This window comes from Halichoerus grypus, chromosome 1 (genome assembly GCF_964656455.1).
Source record: "Halichoerus grypus chromosome 1, mHalGry1.hap1.1, whole genome shotgun sequence".
Lineage (NCBI taxonomy): Eukaryota > Metazoa > Chordata > Mammalia > Carnivora > Phocidae > Halichoerus > Halichoerus grypus.
The window spans coordinates 84,360,173-84,380,316 of record NC_135712.1 but is presented as its reverse complement, the minus strand read 5'-3'; the positions used below and the strand labels follow the sequence as shown (position 1 = coordinate 84,380,316).

The 20,144-nt window shown below is 38.6% G+C and overlaps 1 protein-coding gene and 1 pseudogene across 1 annotated transcript in view; both read right to left on the bottom strand.

Annotated features, from left to right (window-relative positions):
• The window catches only part of CCDC39 (coiled-coil domain 39 molecular ruler complex subunit), a 49,726-nt gene that overhangs the window by 4,265 nt on the left and 25,317 nt on the right, over positions 1-20,144 (bottom strand). Inside the window, exons 12-16 of the mRNA XM_078068776.1 lie at positions 13,385-13,522; positions 11,002-11,210; positions 8,037-8,160; positions 772-931; positions 14-120 (exon numbers count right to left, since the gene is read on the bottom strand). Coding sequence (XP_077924902.1) covers positions 14-120; positions 772-931; positions 8,037-8,160; positions 11,002-11,210; positions 13,385-13,522 — 738 coding nt within the window. The remainder of the gene's footprint in view (positions 1-13; positions 121-771; positions 932-8,036; positions 8,161-11,001; positions 11,211-13,384; positions 13,523-20,144) is intronic.
• On the bottom strand, positions 5,003-6,303 carry LOC118555077 (E3 ubiquitin-protein ligase makorin-1 pseudogene; annotated as a pseudogene).

Genomic DNA, 20,144 nt, shown 5'->3' with positions numbered 1-20,144 from the left:
CTGTAGAATTTACCTGGATATCTTCCTGTAGTTCCCTGATTTGTCTTTGTTTGTATCTGTATTTTTCATCAATAGCTCTTTTTTGTTCTTCTAGTTGGATTTTTTGTTCATACTCATCACCTAAAATTAGAGAATTCTTAGTTTAAATTTTTAACATGTTATGTAGAAAGCAAGCTTCAAGTCTTACATATATTAAACTTCTAACATTTTTTGTTACAGAAGGTTAAATTCCTTGTATCTGCTTGTTGAAAAACAGTATGAGCATGTAATGTGGTAGCCATTCTTGTTTTGTCAACATAGAGCAACCAATGTGCTGCTATTTTCTTCACATTTGAAATTAATTCCCAGAGAAGTGATATGCAATACTGCTAGAACTAATAATGGAAATAACAACTTAGTCCTTATTTTAAAGGGGGTGGGGAGATGATTTTCTGACTCAATCAAACATGGTACATTTTTGTTTTCCATGTCTCACAATGTTCCTCTTTAAAAATAAGTAACTACAGGGGCGCCTGGGTGGCTCAGTCGGTTAAGCGTCTGCCTTCGGCTCAGGTCATGGTCCCAGGGTCCTGGGATCGAGCCCCGCATCGGGCTTCCTGCTCAGCGGGAAGCCTGCTTCTCCCTCTCCCACTCCCCCTGCTGGTGTTCCCTCTCTCGCTGTGTCTCTCTCTGTCAAATAAATAAATAAAATCTTTAAAAAAAAAAAAAAAATAAGTAACTACAGCTTTAATTGCATATATTCATAAAAAAATTTTAATAACTCCTACATACTGGATGGAGTCACTTTTTTAAAAGATTGTTTGTAATTGTTGTTGCAACTTCTCAGCACTTGCAAGGTGTTTTCTAGAGCATAGATTTCTTTTTCAGCTTTGTTGATCTTAGCATCCAAACTGTCACCTTCCCTTTGAAGTTCTTCTTTTTCTTGAGCAGCCTATGAAATACAGAATAGAAGTGACTGCACATATGGTTAGCGCTGTGAATTATGTCAGACTGATGAATCGCAGACCTGTACCTCTGAAACAAATATTACATTATATGTAAAAAAAAAAGAAAAAAGAGATAGTAGGAAGGGAAAAATGAAGGGAGAAAATCGGAGGGGGAGACGAACCATGAGAGACTATAGACTCAGAAACAAACTGAGGGTTCTAGAGGGGAGGGGGGTCGGGGGATGGGTTAGCCTGGTGATCAGTATTAAAGAGGGCACATACTGCATGGAGCACTGGGTGTTATACGCAAACAATGAATCATGGAACACTACGTCAAAAACTAATGATGTAATGTATGGTGATTAACATAACATAATAAAAATTTTTTAAAAAACAAATTTAACTAATTTAAAAAAAAAAAGTGACTGCACAAAAATATCAGGAGAAAATGTCTGTTTCCAGGGCAGGAAATAGTTTACTCACAACAATACCAATTTACCTTGGGGCCTACATGCAGCATTAAGCATTTATTTCTTGCACTTGATTTAGAATAGAAGACTAAAGCCCCAAGACCTTCAAAATATAGTACATAGGATACAAACTGATGGAAGTGTAGTAACTAACCAAAGCTTACATTAAAACTTTCCAATAAAAACTACCAGAAAGCTAAGCAGGTCTAAACTTTACTGGAAAGAGATAGGGTTAAATAGAAGGCGGCTTCAAACTAGATCTATTCCATAAGGAGAATACATGTTTCTGGCCTGAAAGAGACTTAGGAACACTTTCTCATTTTAAGTCTTAGGAATAAAGGAGGTAAGCAATGTAAACCTAGGAAAGTAAATGCATATTATTTCCAACCCAGTTATATTGTTATTAGAACTAGGATTTCAACGTTTTTGAACAGTTAAGTAATATTAAAATTAGAATACTCACTTGAGTAGCATATACTAAAATCAGAACAAATAGAAAAAACTAGTTTGGCGCCTGCACAAGAATAACATGCAAATTTGTGAAGCACTCTGTATTTTTAAAAGGAGAAACACTGCATGATTCCACTTAAATGAGATGCCTGTAATAGTCAAATTCACAGACGGAAGATAGCATGGTGGTTGCCCGGGGCTGAGGAGAGGGAAAAATGAGGACTCAGTGTTTAACAGGTAGAGAGTTTCAGTTTTGGAAGATGAAAAAGTTCTGGAGATGGATGTTGGTGTTGGTTGCACAACAGTGGGGATGTACTTAATACCACAGAACTGTACACTTAAAAATTGTTAAAATGGCCAATTTTATGTGTATTTTGCCATATTTAAAAAATTTTTTTTAATTAGAGAAAGATAAATGTGGCTGGAAAAAAATGCAGTCTATAAATTGCTGAAAACCAAAAAGTCTCAGTAGTAGGCATACTCAGTGACTTTTTCCAGCTTAACTCTGTCACTGGGCTAGGCTCTCTAGAGTTGTATCCAAAAAGTTCCAAAGAACTTCTCCAATTAAATGTTGACAGGGATAACATGAATACATATTTAAAAGTGCCAAAACCCATTTTTAATCAAAATCAAATAATTTAATTTGTTAATTTATTCAATCCCTAGGTGTGGCAGGTATTTAAACCAAAATGTGGCCATTTGAAGTTTTATTGGTAATTCTTTATCTCTTAACATTTTCACTGGTATTTATTATGCTTCAAAATATGTTAACACATATTTTTATAGTAAATAGTACATAATAAAAAAATACAGTTAACAAAAAAAAAATTTCTTAGATAAATTATAATCTAATTCCAGTTTAGTTGAGTCTAGAATTGGCAACCTTTTCATTCAAAAAATACTATAGTGGAAGAGACCTAGAATGAATCAAAACAGCTAGATTTTAATTGTGGATTTCCTACGAATGAGGTAACATTAAATAATTCATTTTCCTTCTCCAAGTTCAGTTTATTTGTCAAACAAAGGGGCTGACTTTGTACATTTATATATATTTCTTGATCTAATTCCATATGTACCTTAAACTAAAAACTTTTATGACCCTATGGTTCTAAATCAGACATTATAGAATGTATACCTTTTATCCTAGATTAGAAAGCTTATATTAGAAACAAATTTTTATTTATACCTTTCTGTCAACATTTAAAGCATTTTCTAGTAATTTCATTTTCTAACAGTTTCACTAAATTGTGGTCAGAACTGGACTGTAACCTTATAAAGACCACGTAAGACACATTGAGTCTAGCTACAAATAAAAAGTTTCATTTTTACACATCTGGCACATGTGAAGTGTTAAGAGTAAAACATTTAAATATGCTGCATAATGAAAAATGGAATAATGTGGCAAGCTGCGGATCCTAGAAAGGATGGAAAGTGAAGAGTGGCATTAGGAAATTGGGAAGGTAACTGATCGCCTTGATTCATCTTACATATCCCTTATGCTGACATTTATCCAGCAACTTCACTGTGAACAGAACACACACTCTTTTTCTCATGAAATTTGCCTGTTTTCCTGAGAAGTGGATACATCATCATCATCGTCGTCATCATCATCACAGCAATAACAATAATGACAGCAATTTACTGAGGGCTGATTTTGTACATTTACTGAGGGCTCATTTTGTTCCAGACACTGTTTAAGGGTTTTATATACATTTCTTTTTTGGGGGGGGTATTGTTTTATTTGGGAAAAGTGCTTCTTACAAAAGGGCAGCTGCAAAATACAGAGACCTCTTCAACAATTACTTGTTTTTTCTTAGAGTGAAAGAATGGGTGGGGTCCAAGGAATGAATCAAAGCAGTAGATGGACAAATGAGGAGCATCTCCAAGTTACTTTAGGAACTAGAGCAACAAAACTCAAAGCTAAAGTTTCCAATCTTCTTCTAACAACTTAACTTTAGCTCGTCTCGTGGATTACCACCCCTGCCCCCCTTTTAGTGGAAAAGCATGACTTACTCCTGCCAACCAATGACCCCACTACAAGAAACACCTTGAACTAAGTTCTGAATCACATCTGTCTACCTGCAAAGCTCAGGAATGGAATGAGGCAAATACCCACAAAAACAAACACAAAAACCTGACGACAAAACCTCAAATGAGGACAAACATTTGTCCAAAAGTGCCTGGGCTGGAGAGGCTGGGAGACCCTAAAACATTAAATACAACTGTGTATCTGAGCCCTGGTTTGTGTTAATGAATGGGACCAGCAGACAGGTGACCTCTCTGTGGCTAAGCCCATTTCTCTATGTATACAGACAGAGCTAGCACCGCTCTACCGACAGCTACCAATATCCTGCTTTGTCCTTTACAATCTATGTGCCATACGAGGCTGAAACCACTAAACCAAAGTTTTTCCACTAAGGCTAAGAACACAGCATCTATGCAGGGACGAGAAGCTTTTCACACACTCTCACACACACCAAGTCCATCAGCCTTCGGGAGTCCGCTTCCAGCTCGGCCGTTCACTTAGGCCACTGCATCTGTTGTACGTGTTCCTTCTCAACTTTCCTATCGTGCTAAACACAGTAAAAATCTCAACACATTCGCACCTGGTTCTGGTTACCCAGTAATATGACTTGTGTGCAATTCAACAAGAGACCAAAACCACAGAACAGGTGCACAGTGGGGGTTATGGGGTAGGGAACAGATTTAAAAACACAGATGTGCAGATTTCACCAGAAACCTCGGGTATCCACCTCGTAAGTCTGTGGCAGGCTACGTGCCACAGTGCAGATCCGTCACCCATCACCTCTATTCTTGTACCCCAAAGCAGGGCCAATGCTGTTCTTGAACCTGGGGTCCTCCGAGTAAGTGTGGAGAGTCCATCAACGCTACCCTAGAATGGTGTCAATCTGGTGGAAAACAGATGATGCAACAGACCTACGCTAACTGACAGTTAAATTCATGTTACAAAAAAACTAGCTTTAAGATTTATTTTTGTAACTTTTTTTTTTCTTTAAAAAACACACTCCTTGGGGAAAGGTGAGGGATTGAGACAGGCGCTGGGTAAGAAGGATCACGACAGCACCTGGAGTTGATAGGCCTGCCTAGGAGAGAAACTCGGGCACTGCCACACCAGCACAGGGGACAGCTACTGTCTGAGGCTCAGCAGACCAGTTCACCCGCCACGTCAAGCTGCTATAGATGCAAGTCATAAAAATCTTCCAGCTTATCATGAAACAAGTTCCACTCATCTTCAAAGTCTGTCAGGTCATCGTCCCCACCTGCAGCCAAAAGCATAAGCAACATCTCGCCCAGCTCAAAGGTGACAACCTCCTCTTCTTCGTTGTCAAAGGGGTTGCTGTTCTCTCTTTCCTCAATGAGCTCCCAGAAGTGGTTCCTTCGTTGGGCCCGGTATCTGTTTGATGTTCCCACTTTCTGTCTCTGTGGCTCCTCTCTACGGCCATCAGGGTACACATGCTTGTAAAAACAGTTCCCTCCAAATGGGCAGCTCCCATGTCCTTCAGCAAAATACCTACACGCCTTATTGCTCATTGCTTCCTTGTAATCCTGAATGAGTTTCTGCTTCTCTTCTTTCTCCTCCACCCAGTACTCACTTGGAACGACAAAGTTAGATGTGATCCGGCATTCTGGGCAGGACTTTATGATCTTGCTCTCAAATTGCTTAGCACTCCTCCACTTGCGAATACACTTGAGACAGTAAGTGTGGCTGCAGTTGGAGAGAATCCCAAAGCGGCGCTCACTGGGGTTGGCTTTTTCATAGACCACCTCCATGCAGATGCCACACACCACATCCTTACTGCGCTGGACAGCAAATGAGAGCTCCATGTCCTTCTCATGGGCCTCAATGCAAGATTTTATATGTTGCGATCTCTGGGCAGCATCCATCGGATGGAGGACCTGCAGCCCACACATGTCGCAGGAGTCTCCGTGGAGATACACACAGTTCTCCCCATACCGGCACTCTCCGACCATAACATAGGGGCAAAGCTGCTGCTTGGTTTCTGCTGCCGTTTGCTCTTTCTCCAATTCTTCCTTGGTCACTGAGCCCTGCGGGGATGCTTCAGTGCAGGAAGGGGCAGTATGGCCACAGTAGGGCTGCCCAGGAACAAACTCAATGGCATTCACCCGTCTTCTGAACCTGCTCCTACAGTTGCAAAGTTTGAGTTTCTTGACTCGGCTTCACCCGTATTCATTTCAACAACTGGTCCAATGCCTGACGGGAGACTTGAGGAAGCAGCAAGGGATGATTTTGCAGTTAGATCTGCAGCAGTCACTTCGTCCTGTTTCAAAGGCTTACTATGTTCATATCTGCAGCAGTCTCCGTAAATACAGTATCATCGCTGAAAATACTTGCACACTACACCATAAGGACTGTCAGAGAGGTCATGCGAATAACGACAGTTATCTCCTTCTTTACAAACCCCGTGCATGAAATACCTCCAAGGTTTCCCTCCTGCTTTTGATGTTGTTTGTCGTGGTGGGGTTCGGAGCCGACGGCCAAGAAAATTCTTGAGATGTGTTCGGTGCCAAAAAAGGTGGTCTTATCAAAGCACTGGGACAAGGAAGGACTCGCAGGCAGAAAAGGTTGCTGCCACATATATTTCTTCATTTACTTCTCACAACAAAGTAATAATATCCTCATTTTGCAAGTGAGGAAACTAAGCCCCCAAAATGATTAAATAACTTATTCAAGGTCACCTACTTAGTCAGTGATAGAACCAAGATATGGACAAAGGCACTCTAACATCAGAGCTTTTAGGTAACATCACATACCTTGTTGAAAGAAAAATTTAACTGGAATTGTAACATCTACCTTCTTCCAACACTGAACAGCCTAGAGCCTACCCTTCACCCCTCAGGAACCTTTAAAACCTGAGAGGAGGAAAGTCTTGTTAGTATCAGGTCAAAGCCTGAGGTACCACAGACTGATGAAGTTACAAGAACGGTTTGAGAGCTGGGATTCATTTCTCATGTAGGTTAGGTGGAATTTCCTGAGGCGAAGTGGCAGGCATATCACACTCAGTGTATGTGTTAGGGGCACGCTCAAAGAAGGGCTACAGAAGGAAACTTGCAAGATTAAGTATAAGTCAAAGGAAAGGGAACATCTGTCCACAGGGTCATCCTCTAAAGGTGTGAATTAGATCTTCCCACTTCCTTCAGTGTATGATAGAGGAAAAATGAGTTAAAGTTAAAATTTCCACTCCTTTGAGTAAGTTCCCAGACCTCTGTGTAAAGGAAATCACATCTGTTCAGTTTCTACATGGCAAAAATGAGTATGGCAGTACTCAGGAAGGGAAATGCATCTAGTTCCTGATCACTTCTCCATTTCCCCTTATGGGTTACTCGGTAAAGATAACCATGAAATGGCAGACAAATCTCAAACATTAGAACAGAGCAGATTCACCCGATCTGTCTCTCTCCCATCTAATATGAAGGCAAAGGAACAGGCCTCTTCCTCTCTGGATAGCCACCATACCAGAGCTGCACTGGTAAATTAGAGAATTAAGATTTCAAAGGTGGTGTAGCTCCAGGTGATGATCTAGGGTGTAGCCACATAAGTGGATGGCTATAGTGAAGTAAGGCCTTGAGACTGAGGTGTTGAACAGGTTATCACATGAATACTAAAGACATGCAAAGTGACAGCAGGTCTTAGGGTAAAACAGATTATGAATCTTGAATAAATGAAGGAAAATGACATGACACAAATGATAGCAAAAAAAAAAAAAAGGTATCAAAGAATAGTCCAGACCTTTCTTTGACCTCATGGACTTGAGGTGTATAGCTTCAGGGGGTGCCTGGGTGGTTCAGTTGGTTAAGCCTCTGACTCTTGGTTTCAGCTCCCGTCATGACCTCAGAGCCCAGCGTCAGCTCCGTACTCAGTACAGTCTGCCTGAGGTTCTCTCCCTCTCCCTCTGCCCCTTCCCCCACTCGGGCAGTGTTGCACACGCCCACACTCTCTCAAATAAATAAATCTTTAAAAAATAATAATAGCTTCAGTACCTCCACCTAACAACTAGTGTTTCATGGCCCTGATCAAGTGCAGTAGGTACAAGAGCGCTATGAAATTTAAAGTTGCGGGGCAAAAAAAAAAAAAAAAAAATGCCATTTGGTTGTTAACAAAGAGCAAAGATACTTCACTTTATCACAACTATGAATCAATTAAGATTACCTTTATCACATAATAGGCCTGTGTTTTCTCCTCTTCTCCTTCAGGAGGCAGCATTACAACAGTAAGAATTTCATATCTATTCTTCAGCTTATCAATTTTACTTAGCCTCTCATGAAACTCAGCACTAATATGGAAAGAAAAACAAATGACATACATTTTTAAAGGACTATAGTGTTCTTATATGACATTTTTATTAATACTAAATTCAAACAGGTTAAATATATTCTCACTTTTCAATTTTCTAATTGGTGGGAAGCATCTCGGGTTTCACCCTATTTGAAAGCTAAGAAGTTAGGCTGCCATAGTTTCATGGAAGTTGGCAGAAGACACAAGATTCCTAGGTCAGAGAAAAAGGACTTTGTCATTCACGGTACACCAAGTAGCATGAGCCTCCTGCTTGCAGAGCTCTCAAAGTCCCATGCAAGTGAGGAGGAGCTCAAGTGGATATTACATACACCGCAGGTTTACATCACAGCTAAGGAACCTCAAGCTTAGGTAATCCAATATCTTATAATGGGAACTAAGCAAATACATCCAATCTTTACTCCAGCAAGAGGATACCACCTCTGGCTTCTGAGGCTATTCACTATCCGAACATCATTTAAAGGTAGTTTAATGCAAATTAAAACCACAATACCATATTACCTCACAGTCTTAGGGTAGTTACTAAAAAAGAAAGAAAGAAAGAAAGAAAGAAAGAAAGAAAGAAAGAAAGAAAGAAAGAAAGAAAGAAAGAAAGAAGAAAGAAAGAAAGAAAGAAAGAAAGAAAGAAAGAAAGAAAGAAAGAAAGAAAAGAAAGAAAGAAAGAAAGAAAGAAAAAGAAAGAAAGAAAGGAAAAAAAGAAAATATTGGCAGGGTGCCTCAGTCACTTAGTCAGTTAAGCTGCTGGTTCTTGATTTCAGCTCAGATCATGATCTCAGGGTCCTGGGGGCTCTCAGTGGGGAGTCTGCCTGAGATTCTCTACCTCTTCCTCTGCCCCTCCCCACACTAGTGCACTCTCTTGATCTCTCTCTAAAATAAAAAAAATAAATAAATCTTTAAAAAAAAAGTACTGGCAGGGGCGCCTGGGTGGCTCACTCGGTTAAGCACCTGCCTTCGACTCGGGTGTTGATCTCAGGGTCCTGGGATCGAGCCCCGCATCGGGCTGCCTGCTCAGTGGGGAGTCTGCCTCTCCCTCTCACTCTGCTTCCCCCTGCTTGTGCTCACTCTCTCTATATCAAATAAATAAATAAAATCTTTTTAAAAAAAAGTACTGGCCCTCTCTCACTGTATTTATCTCTATCATATGAATAAAATCTTTTTTAAAAAAAGTACTGGCAATAATATGGAGAAATTGGAACCCTTGTGCACTATTGGTGGAACTGTAAAATGATGCAACCACTATGGAAAACAGTATGGCAGTTCGTCAAAAAATTACAAATAGAACTACCATATGATACAGCAATCCCACTTCCAGTTAGATAGCCAAAAAAATCAAAAGCAGGTACTTGAAGAAATCTCTGCACCCCAATGTTCAGAGCAGCATTTTATTCATAATAGCCAAGAGGTAAAGCAACCCAAACATCCATGGACAGATGAATGGATACATTAAATGTGGTAATACATGTAATGGAATATTATTCAGCCTTAAAAGGAAATTGCATCACATGCTACATAGATGAACCTGAGGACATTATGCTAAGTGGAATAAGCCAGTCACAAAAGACAAATACTGCATGATTCCGCTTACATGAAGTATCTAAAGCAGTCAAATTCATACAGACAGAAAGAATGGTAGTTACCAAGGGCTGGGAGAAGGAGGAAATGGAAGGTTATAAAGACTGAAAAGGGAGACACAAAACTGTTATTTGCAATTGATGTAAATGAAATACCTAGAAATTAGAATCTACAGATCAACTGTCAAAATTAATAAAAGTTTAAGCAAAGTTAATGGATTCTTAATATATAGAAATCAACTGTATTTCTACAATGCTAGTAACAAACCAAAAATGAAATGATTTAAAAGGAAATAACATTGACAGAAACATTTTTAAAAGTAGCAGGTAGGGCGCTGGGTGGCTCAGTTGGTTAGGCGACTGCCTTCGGCTCAGGTCATGATCCTGGAGTCCCGGGATCGAGTCCCGCATCGGGCTCCCTGCTCGGCAGGGAGTCCGCTTCTCCCTCTGACCCTCCTCCCTCTCATGCTCTCTGTCTCTCATTCTCTCTCTCTCAAATAAATAAATAAAATCTTTAAAAAAAAAAAAAAAAGTAGCAGGTAGGGGCACTTGTGTGGCTCAGTCCGTTGAGCGTCTGACTCTTGATTTTGGCTCAGGTCATGATCTCAGGGTCCTGGGATCGAGCTCCACATCAGGCTCCCTGCTCAGTGGGAAGCCTGCTTCTCCCTCTCCCACTCCCCCTGCTTGTGTTCCCTCTCTCGCTGTCTCTCTCTCTCTGTCAAATAAATAAATAAAATCTTTTAATAAATAAATAAATGCAGCCATGGCGAAGCATGTTATTGAACTCTCCCCACAAAACATACTCGAGGGCGCCTGGGTGGCTCAGTCATTAAGCGTCTGCCTTTGGCTCAGGTCATGGTCCCAGGGTGCTGGGATCGAGTCTCACATCGGGCTCCCTGCTCAGCAGGAAGCCTGCTTCTCCCTCTCCCACTCCGCACTGCTTGTGTCCCCTCTCTCACTGTGTCTCCCTCTGTCAAATAAATAAATAAAATCTTTAAAAAAAAAAAAAATACTCGAAAATCAGTTCCAAGGGAATTAGTGATCCCATTGCAAAAGGGATAATCTAAAGAATTAGGAGTTAGCCAAAGGAAAGAAGGAGGAAAAACCATAGGTTTATGACTAAGATATGTCCAATATATTAAAAGCCTTTTCAAATAAGTAAGAAAAAGATGATCATCCAGTCAGTTCTTCTGATATGACGCTTACATTTTCAAAAAATTTTAGCAGTATTTTAAAACTCGAATTACTACCTTATGTTCTGCCGTTCTTGCTCAACATATCTTATTTGTGATGCAAGCATTGTTTTGTGAACTTTAATTTCTTCAATTCGTTCTTCCATAGCTGTGTGTAATTGCTGTTTTCTTTTTTCCAGAGAAAGTACTTCTTCTGCTTTACTGTGAAGCATTTCTCTAGTACGTTTAACTTCAAGTTTTAAAAGATTGTCTTCTATCATCAAATCCTGTCAACATAACAAAATTGTCAGATACTGAAATAATTACTATTATACCCAATCCATAATATTTTCTTTTATTGCCACAGAAGTCAAACTTGAAAATATAACTTTTTCTAATTTGACCACTGACCAAGATAACTAGGATTAAATTTAGATTGCTCTGAGTGATGACTCTTGGTTTCTCTTCATTTTTTAAGAAAAGGATTTATTTCAAGTCTTATTATAATTCAATTTGAAATTTAAGTTTTACTAATAAAAAAAAAAAAAAGGAAGAAGTTATTCCCAAAATTGAAACTTATAATCCAGGAAATATATATAGTCCTGTGGATGAAAATTTTTATATTCTAAACTAAATCTCACAAAACAACATGTAAATAAATTTTTATTCTAAACAATTCAGTCATGGATAGAGTACTGACACAAGAGTACACAAATAGTTTTCAGAATAGAAAGCCCAGAAACAAACACTCCAGAACATAAGGCTTTATTATTTCAAAACATAGCTTTTCAGGTGGAGAGAAGATTAGATCCCTACATCTCAAATGTACCAAAAATAAATTCCAGATTAATGAAAAATTTAATGTAAGAGAGAAAACCAATGCAGTTACTGAAATAGTAAACATTTGTTTGATTTTTAGTATGACAAAGAAGTTTCTAAGTATAAAAATTATGCAGGGAAAAACAAATATTTGATGTTAAAAAAAGTTTTTAATGTCAAAAAACTGAATAAAAATTTAAAGATAAATGGAAAAAATATTGACAATATTTATGACAGAGTTAATAGTTTTACATATGAAGGTCTTTTGCAAAGCAATTCAAAAATACAAACCTTCTAATGGAAATATGAGCTAAGATAAAAATCTAGAAATCCAAAAAAGAAAGATTATGGAATATAACATACTAGAAAAAAATGTTTTAAACATTTTTTTGAGAGGGAGAGAGCATGCACAAGTGGCGGGAGGAGGGGACCACAGAGGGAGAGGGAGAGAAACCCAAGCAGGCTCTACGCACAGTGCGGAGCCCACACGGGGCTCAATCCACAACCCTGAGATCATGACCTGCGCAGAAAGCAAAAGTCAGACACTTAACCCACTGAGCCACCCAGGCACCCTTAAACATTTTTATTTAAACATAAATATTTTAAATTTTATGTTGAAACATGAAATGTTTTCACGTGTCACCAACTTAAAAAATATAGACGAAAACAATGAAATACAATGTTTGCCCATCAAATTCACAATTTTATAAATTATAATATCCAGCCTTACTGGTGGTGTGTAAAATAGAATGCTTACACACTGCTGGTGGGAGTATTAAATGCACCCTCTAGAAGAAGACAATTTGGCTTAAAAATAGTTTGGGGGCACCTGGATGGCTCAGTCAGTTGAGCGCCCGACTCTTGGTTTCAGCTCAGGTCATGATTTCAGGGTCATGAGAGCAAGTCCTTTCTGGAGCTCCCCGCTCAGCACGGAGTCTGCTTCAGAGTCTCCCTCTCTCCCTCTGCCACTCCCCCTGTTCATGCGTGCTCTCTCTCTCTCTCTAAAATAAAATAAAATATTTTAAAAAAAAGAAAATAGTTTCAAGATACTGAAAATATTCATTCTTTTTGGACCATAATTATACAATTATAAATTTTTCCTAACTCATTAAATAACTATACAGTGATATATATGCATGGTATATGGTAGTACTATTTTTTTTTTAAGTGGGCTCCACACCCAATGTGGGGCTCAAATTCATGACCTTGAGAACAAAAGTCGCATGCTCCACTGACTGAGCCAGCCAGACGCCCCTGATAGTACTATTTAGAATAACCAAACATTGGAAATAAACACAAAAGAAACACGAAAAACAGGAGATGGTTAAATAAATTATGGTAACTTGCATGCAATAAACTGTAGAAAGCCTTTAAAAATAATTTTTAAAGAATATTTAATGTTCAATATTTAATGCTTGCAAACATACATGGAAATAGAGACTATATTTAAATTTTTTTAAAAATAATATATATAAAGCCAATTTTCTTCAAAAGACTACAAGGAAATAATATAACTTTAACACCTTATCTTGTATACAGTGATTTATTTTCATCTTTATAAACTGGTATATTTTTAAAATTTTCTATAGTTAGCATTAACACGTGGTTTTTAATATTTCATACACATATGATTTTACTGCACCTGTTTCAAAGCTTTGGTTTTATTAAGTTCTTTCTCTGATCTGTCACTGAAAAGGTTTAGTTCATTTATTTTGGTCATGAGGAACTGTTTTTCATCACAATTTTTACTGTTTGACTTCTTGATAAAATAAAGATCATTCTATAAAAAGGGAAAAGAGGTGAAATACATATTTTAAAATAACATTAAATACATAGTATTAAACATATCTTACATTAAATTATATGCTCCATTGAATATTTATAATAATTCGATTTTTAAATCTCATTCTTCGTGCTCTAATGTTTCTAATATAGTACATGGGGATATTCACATAGAAACATTTTCATTTTTATCACTTACTGATTTTTTGGATTTGGTTTAGGTTCAATAATTCTGGTAAATATTATGTACAGTTCAACCTGAATTATTGGGTGATTGTCATTTATGGGGAGAAATATGAGGAGGAAGCCAAGCATTGGTTCAGTACACAGCTCACCTTTTTAAGTTTATTATTTGATTCAACCCACGTCACAGAAGGCAAAAACCTTCACGGTCTAAAAAAGCATAGGGTTTTCATTCATGGTACAAGGTCTAGAATCAGATGGCCATAATTATACATTAGTCATCTCGCCCTGGTGGGCAACCTACGCTTCCTTAGTTTCCTCATTTCTAAAATGGAGATGACAGTACCCACCTCTCTGAGCTGCTGTTACTGTCAAAGATGTTACTGTCAAAGAGTATGTACAACAGTGTTTGACACATAGAAGGGTCATGAATTCTTACTATTATTTAATTACATGTATAATCACATATTGCTAGAGAGAAAAATGCTAGAAAAGATCTAAGTCCATCAGATGCATAAATGTGTCACACATACCCAGATATCAGTTTCCTAGCTTTATAACAATCTACATCTCTCCACTCACCCAGACCTCGGAACAAGGTTTGTGCTCGTAGTCCCCTCTGGGTACCTAAAGCAAAAACTTTCTAGTTTCAAGACCTAGTTCTGTTCCTCTCTCCCTCTGTCTTTTATTCTCTCTTTCTCTCTGCCTCCCTCCTATGCCTCTCTCATTGCCTGTATTTTTCTTAGGTATCAAGACCTAAGATTACAGCAAGACAGTAAGAAGAGGAATTTTTTTTTTTTTGTATAAAGATGTGATTTCATAAAATTAACTTTTAGAATGAAAAAATTTTAACTTAAGGTGATTTTCAACCAGAAGAAATTAGTTTCTATTATGCAAAATAGGAAATGGAATGGCATGGGAGAGGTAATGCAGAATGACTTGACAATCTCATGGTACTATTGAGAAGAGCAGACCTTCATTAGAAGGTTAACTAGCTTTAATATCTTTGAAACTTCACTTGCATTTCTTTTAATTTATTTATCTCTCTGTTAAAACCAGAGTTGGGATACGCAAAAGTACTAGTCAACTGTATAACGGACAGAGCCCCAGAGTAGTTAAAAGGCAGAACACTAGAACCATTTCCACACAGCAAAACAGACACAATTCACACCAGGGTCAAGAAACATGCTTGCATACAAATGTCACCCTCCTATCATTCTGTAGCATTAATATTCTCCTCATATTCTATGTAATTAAAACAAAATCATTTATTGAATACCTACTAAAAGCACTGTGTTAAGATACAAATTGCTTCTAATTCTCCCAAATGCCCTAAAATAATATCAAATATTTTCTTTCATTTAATAGATGAGTTAACTAAGGCTCAGTTAACTAGGGCTCAGAAATGTTAAAGTAGCAATACTGAGAGGGAGGAGCAAGATGGCAGAGGAGTACCCAGGAATTCAGCTGGATAGGGATCAAACCATTCTGAACACCTACAAACTCAACAGGAGATCTAAGAAAAGAAGAGCAGCAATTCTATGAACAGAAAAGCGACCACTTTGTGGAAGGTAGGACATGCGGAGAAGTGAATCCAAGGCGATATTTGGGAAGATAGACAGCCCAGGGAAGGAGCCTCCATCAGCCACTACCGGCAAGTGATAGAGCAGCGGAGCACAAAATCAGAACTTTTAGAAGTTGGCTCTGCTGAGGGACGTCACTCCAGTGGCTAAGCAGGGCATGGAACCCTCGCTGGGACAGTGTGGTCTCAGGACCCTCAGGGTCACAGAAAGACCGGGGATGCCTGAGTGCGGCAGAGCTCCCAGGTACCGGAGCGGGGAAGCCGGCTGCAGAGACGGAGCCGAGGCGTGGGCTCTCAGCTTGGGGTTGCCATAAACCATGATCCGTGGCACAGTCGGGCCACTGCTCCTCCAGCAGGGACCCAACAAGCGGCAGATCTGGGGAGACTCCCCTTCCTCCCCTGGGAGGAGCGGCAAGGGAGCACACCTCAGGGATCTGCTGGGTTTGGAGTCTCTAATGGGGTCGTGTGCCAGAGATGGAAACTCTCAGTCACAGGCCAGGTGAGCATGGAGTGCGGCCAGAGACCAGGGAGACAGGAGTGATTGGCTGCTTTTCTCTGGGGGTGCACTGAGGAGTGGGGCCCCGAGTTCTCCACAACTTCAGGACCAGAGACAGGGAGGCCACCATTTTCATTCTCATCCTCCAAAGCTGTACGGAAAGCTTTCAGGGAACAAAAGCTCCCAAGAGCAAACCAAGAAGATTACTTAGCCTGGCCCCTGGCAAGGGCGGGGCAATTCCACCTCGGGCAAAGACATTTGAGAACCACGGCAACAGGCCCCTCCCCCAGAAGATCAGCAAGAACATCCAGCCAAGACCAAGTTTACCAATCAATGAGAACAGCAAAACTCCAGCACTAGGGGAATACAGCACATAAAATTCGTGGCTTTTTTTCCCATTACTCTTTAGTCTTTCAAAGTTAATTTTTTAATTTTCTTTATTTTTTATTTTTCTATTTTTTTTAATTTTTCTTCTTTCCTTTTTCAACCAACATATTTTATGAATTGCTTTTTTAAAATCTTTTTTAATTTTCACTTTACAAATTCTATCCATTCATTGTATTTAACCTTATTTTTTGTGTATATATATGTTTTTCTTTCTTTAAAATTTTGAGATACAGTTTCTTCTAACATACCAAAATATACCCTAAATCTAGTATATGGCTTTGTTCTAGTCTCCCATGTGATCACATTCTCTCCTTTTTTTTTTCTTTTTTTAAATTTTTCTTCTTTCTTTTTTCAACAAACTTATCAATTCCTTTTTTAAAATATTTTTAAATTTTCATCTTTACAGTCATATTCCATCCCTTTATCGTATTTACCCTTATTTTTGTATATATATAAGTTTTTATTTCTTTAAAATTTTGGGAGGCAGTTTCTCCTAACAGACCAAAATACACCCAAAATCTAGTGTGTGGCTCTGTTCTATTCACCAGCCTGATCAAAAAAAAATTTTTTTTTCCCTTTCTTTTCCCCCCAGTTTCAGATCTCTTCTGATTTGCTTAGTGTATATTTTTCTGGGGTCATTGTTACCCTTTTAGCATTTTGTTCTCTCATTCATCTATTCTTCTCTGGACAAAATGACAAAACGGAAAAACTCACCTCAAAAAAAAAAAAAAAAAAAAAAAAAACAAGAGACAGTACCCACTGCCAGGGACCTAATCAACACAGACATTAGTAAGATGTCGGAACCAGAGTTCAAAATGACGATTATAAAGATACTAGCGGGGCTTGGAAAAAACATAGAAGATACTAGAGAATCCCTTTCTGGAGAAATATAAGAACTAAAATCTAACCAAGTCAAAATCAAAAAGGCTATTAATGAGGTGCAATCAAAAATGGAGGCTCTACCTGCTAGGATAAATGAGGCAGAAGAGAGAATCAGTGATATGGAAGACCAAATGATGGAGAATAAAGAAGCTGAGAAAAAGAGAGATAAACAACTACTGGATCACGAGGGCAGAATTCGAGGATAAGTGATACCATAAAATGAAACAATATTAGAATAATTGGGATGCCAGAAGAAGAAAGAGAGAGAGGGGCAGAAGGTATACTGGAGCAAATTATAGTGGAGAACTTCCCTAATTTGAGGAAGGAAACAGGCATCAAAATCTACGAGGCACAGAGAACCCCCCTCAAAATCAATAAAAATAGGTCAACACCCCGACATCTAATAGTAAAACTTATGAGTCTCAGAGACAAAGAGAAAATCCTAAAAGCAGCTCGGGACAAGAGGTCTGTAACCTACAACAGTAGAAACATTAGCTTGGCAGCAGGCCTATCCACAGAGACCTGGCAGGCCAGAAAGGACTGGCATGATATATTCAGAGCACTAAATGAGAAAAATATGCAGCCAAGAATACTATATCCAGCTAGGCTGTCATTGAAAATAGAAGGAGAGATAAAAAGCCTCCAGGACAAACAAAAACTAAAAGAATTTGCAAACACCAAACCAGTCCTACAAGAAATATTGAAAGGGGTCCTCTAAGCAAAGAGACAGCCTAAAAGTAACATAGACCAGAAAGGAACAGAGACAATATACAGCAATAGTCACCTTACAGGCAATACAATGGCACTGAATTCATATCTTTCAATAGTTACCCTGAATGTAAATGGGCTAAATGCCCCAATCAAAAGACACAGGGTATCAGATTGGATAAAAAAACAAGACCCATCGATATGCTATCTGCAAGAGACTCATTTTAGACCGAAAGACACCTCCAAATTTAAAGTGAGGGGGTGGAAAACCATTTACCATGCTAATGGACATCAAAAGAAAGCTGGGGTGGCAATCCTAATATCAGACAAATTAGATTTTAAACCAAAGACTATAATAAGAGATGAGGAAGGACACTATATCATATGTAAAGGGTCTACGCAACAAGAATCAATTAAAGATTTTAGTTATTTGACAGAGAGAGAGAGAGCGAGAGCAGGAACACCAGCCGGGGGAGTTGGAGAGGGAGAAGCAGGCTTCCCACCGAGCAGGGAACCCAATGCGGGACTCAATCCCAGGACCCTGGGATCATGACCTGAGCCGAAGGCAGACGCTTAACAACTGAGCCACCCAGGCACCTGAAGATCTAACAATTTTAAATATCTATGCCCCTAACATGGAAGCAGCAAATTATATAAGCCAATAACAAAATCAAAGAAATATTGACAATAATACAGTTATAGTAGGGACTTTAACACCCCCTTCACTGAAATGGACAGATCATCTAAGCAAAAGATCAACAAGGAAATAAAGGCTTTAAATGACACACTGGACCAGCGACCTCACAGATATACTCAGAACATTCCATTCCAAAGCAACAGAATACACATTCTTCTCTAGTGCATATGGAACATTCTCCAGAATAGATCACATCCTGGGTCACAAATCAGGTCAACCAGTACCAAAAGACTGGGATCATTCTCTGCATATTTTCAGACTACAATGCTTTGAAACTAGAACTCAGTCACAAGAGGAAAGTTGGAAAGAAATACATAGAGGCTAAAGAGCATCCTACTAAAGAATGAATGGGTCAACCAGGAAATTAAAGAAGAATTAAAAAAATTCATGGAAACAAATGAAAATGAAAACACAACTAACTGTTCAAAATCTTTGGGATACAGCAAAGGCAGTCCTAAGAGGAAAGTATATAGCAATACAAGCCTTTCTCAAGACACAAGAAAGGTCTCAAATACACAACCTAACCCTACACCTAAAGAAGCTGGAGGAAGAACAGCAAATAAAGCCTAAACCCGGCAGGAGAAGAGAAATAATAAAGATCAGAGCAGAAATCAATGAAATAGAAACCAAAAGAACAGTAGAACAGATCAATGAAACTAGGAGCTGGTTCTTTGAAAGAATTAAGATTGATAAACCCCTGGCCAGACTTATCAAAAAGAAAAGAGAAAGGACCCAAATGAATAAAATCATGAATGAAACAGGAGAGATGACAATCAACACCAAAGAAATACAAACAATTATAAGAACATATTATGAGCAACTATATGCCAACAAATTAGACAATCTGGATGAAATGGATGCATTCCTATAGACATATAAACTACCAAAACTGAAGAAGGAAGAAATAGAAAACCTGAACAGACCCATAACCAGTAAGGAAATTGAAGCAGTAATCAAAAATCTCCCAACAAACAAGAGCCTAGGACCAGATGGCTTCCTAGGGGAATTCTACCAAACATTTAAAGAACAATTAATACCTATTCTTCTGAAACTGTTTCGAAAAATAGAAATGGAAGGAAAACTTCCAAACTCGTTTTATGTGGCCAGCATTACCTGGATCCCAAAACCAGACAAAGACCCCATCAAAAAGGAGAATTACAGATCAATATCCCTGATGAACATGGATGCAAAAATTCTCACCAAAATACTAGCCAATAGGATCCAACAGTACATTAAAAGGATTATTCATCACGACCAAGTGGGATTTATTCCTGGGCTGCAAGGTTGGTTCAACAACCGCAAATCAATCAATGTGATACAATACATTAATAAAAGCAATCACAAGAACCATATGATCCTCTCAATAGATGCAGAAAAAGCATTTGACAAAGTACAGCATCCTTTCTTGATCAAAACTCTTCACAGTGTAGGGATACAGGGTACATACCTAAATATCATAAAAGCTATCTATGAAAACCCCACAGCGAATACCATTCTCAATGGGGAAAAACTGAGAGCTTTTCCCCTAAGGTCAGGAACACGGCAGGGATGTCCACTATCACCACTGCTATTCAACATAGTATTAGAAGTCCTAGCCACAGCAATCAGACAACAAAAAGAAATAAAAGGCATCCGAATCAGCAAAGAAGAAGTCAAACTCTCACTCTTTGCAGATGATAGGATAC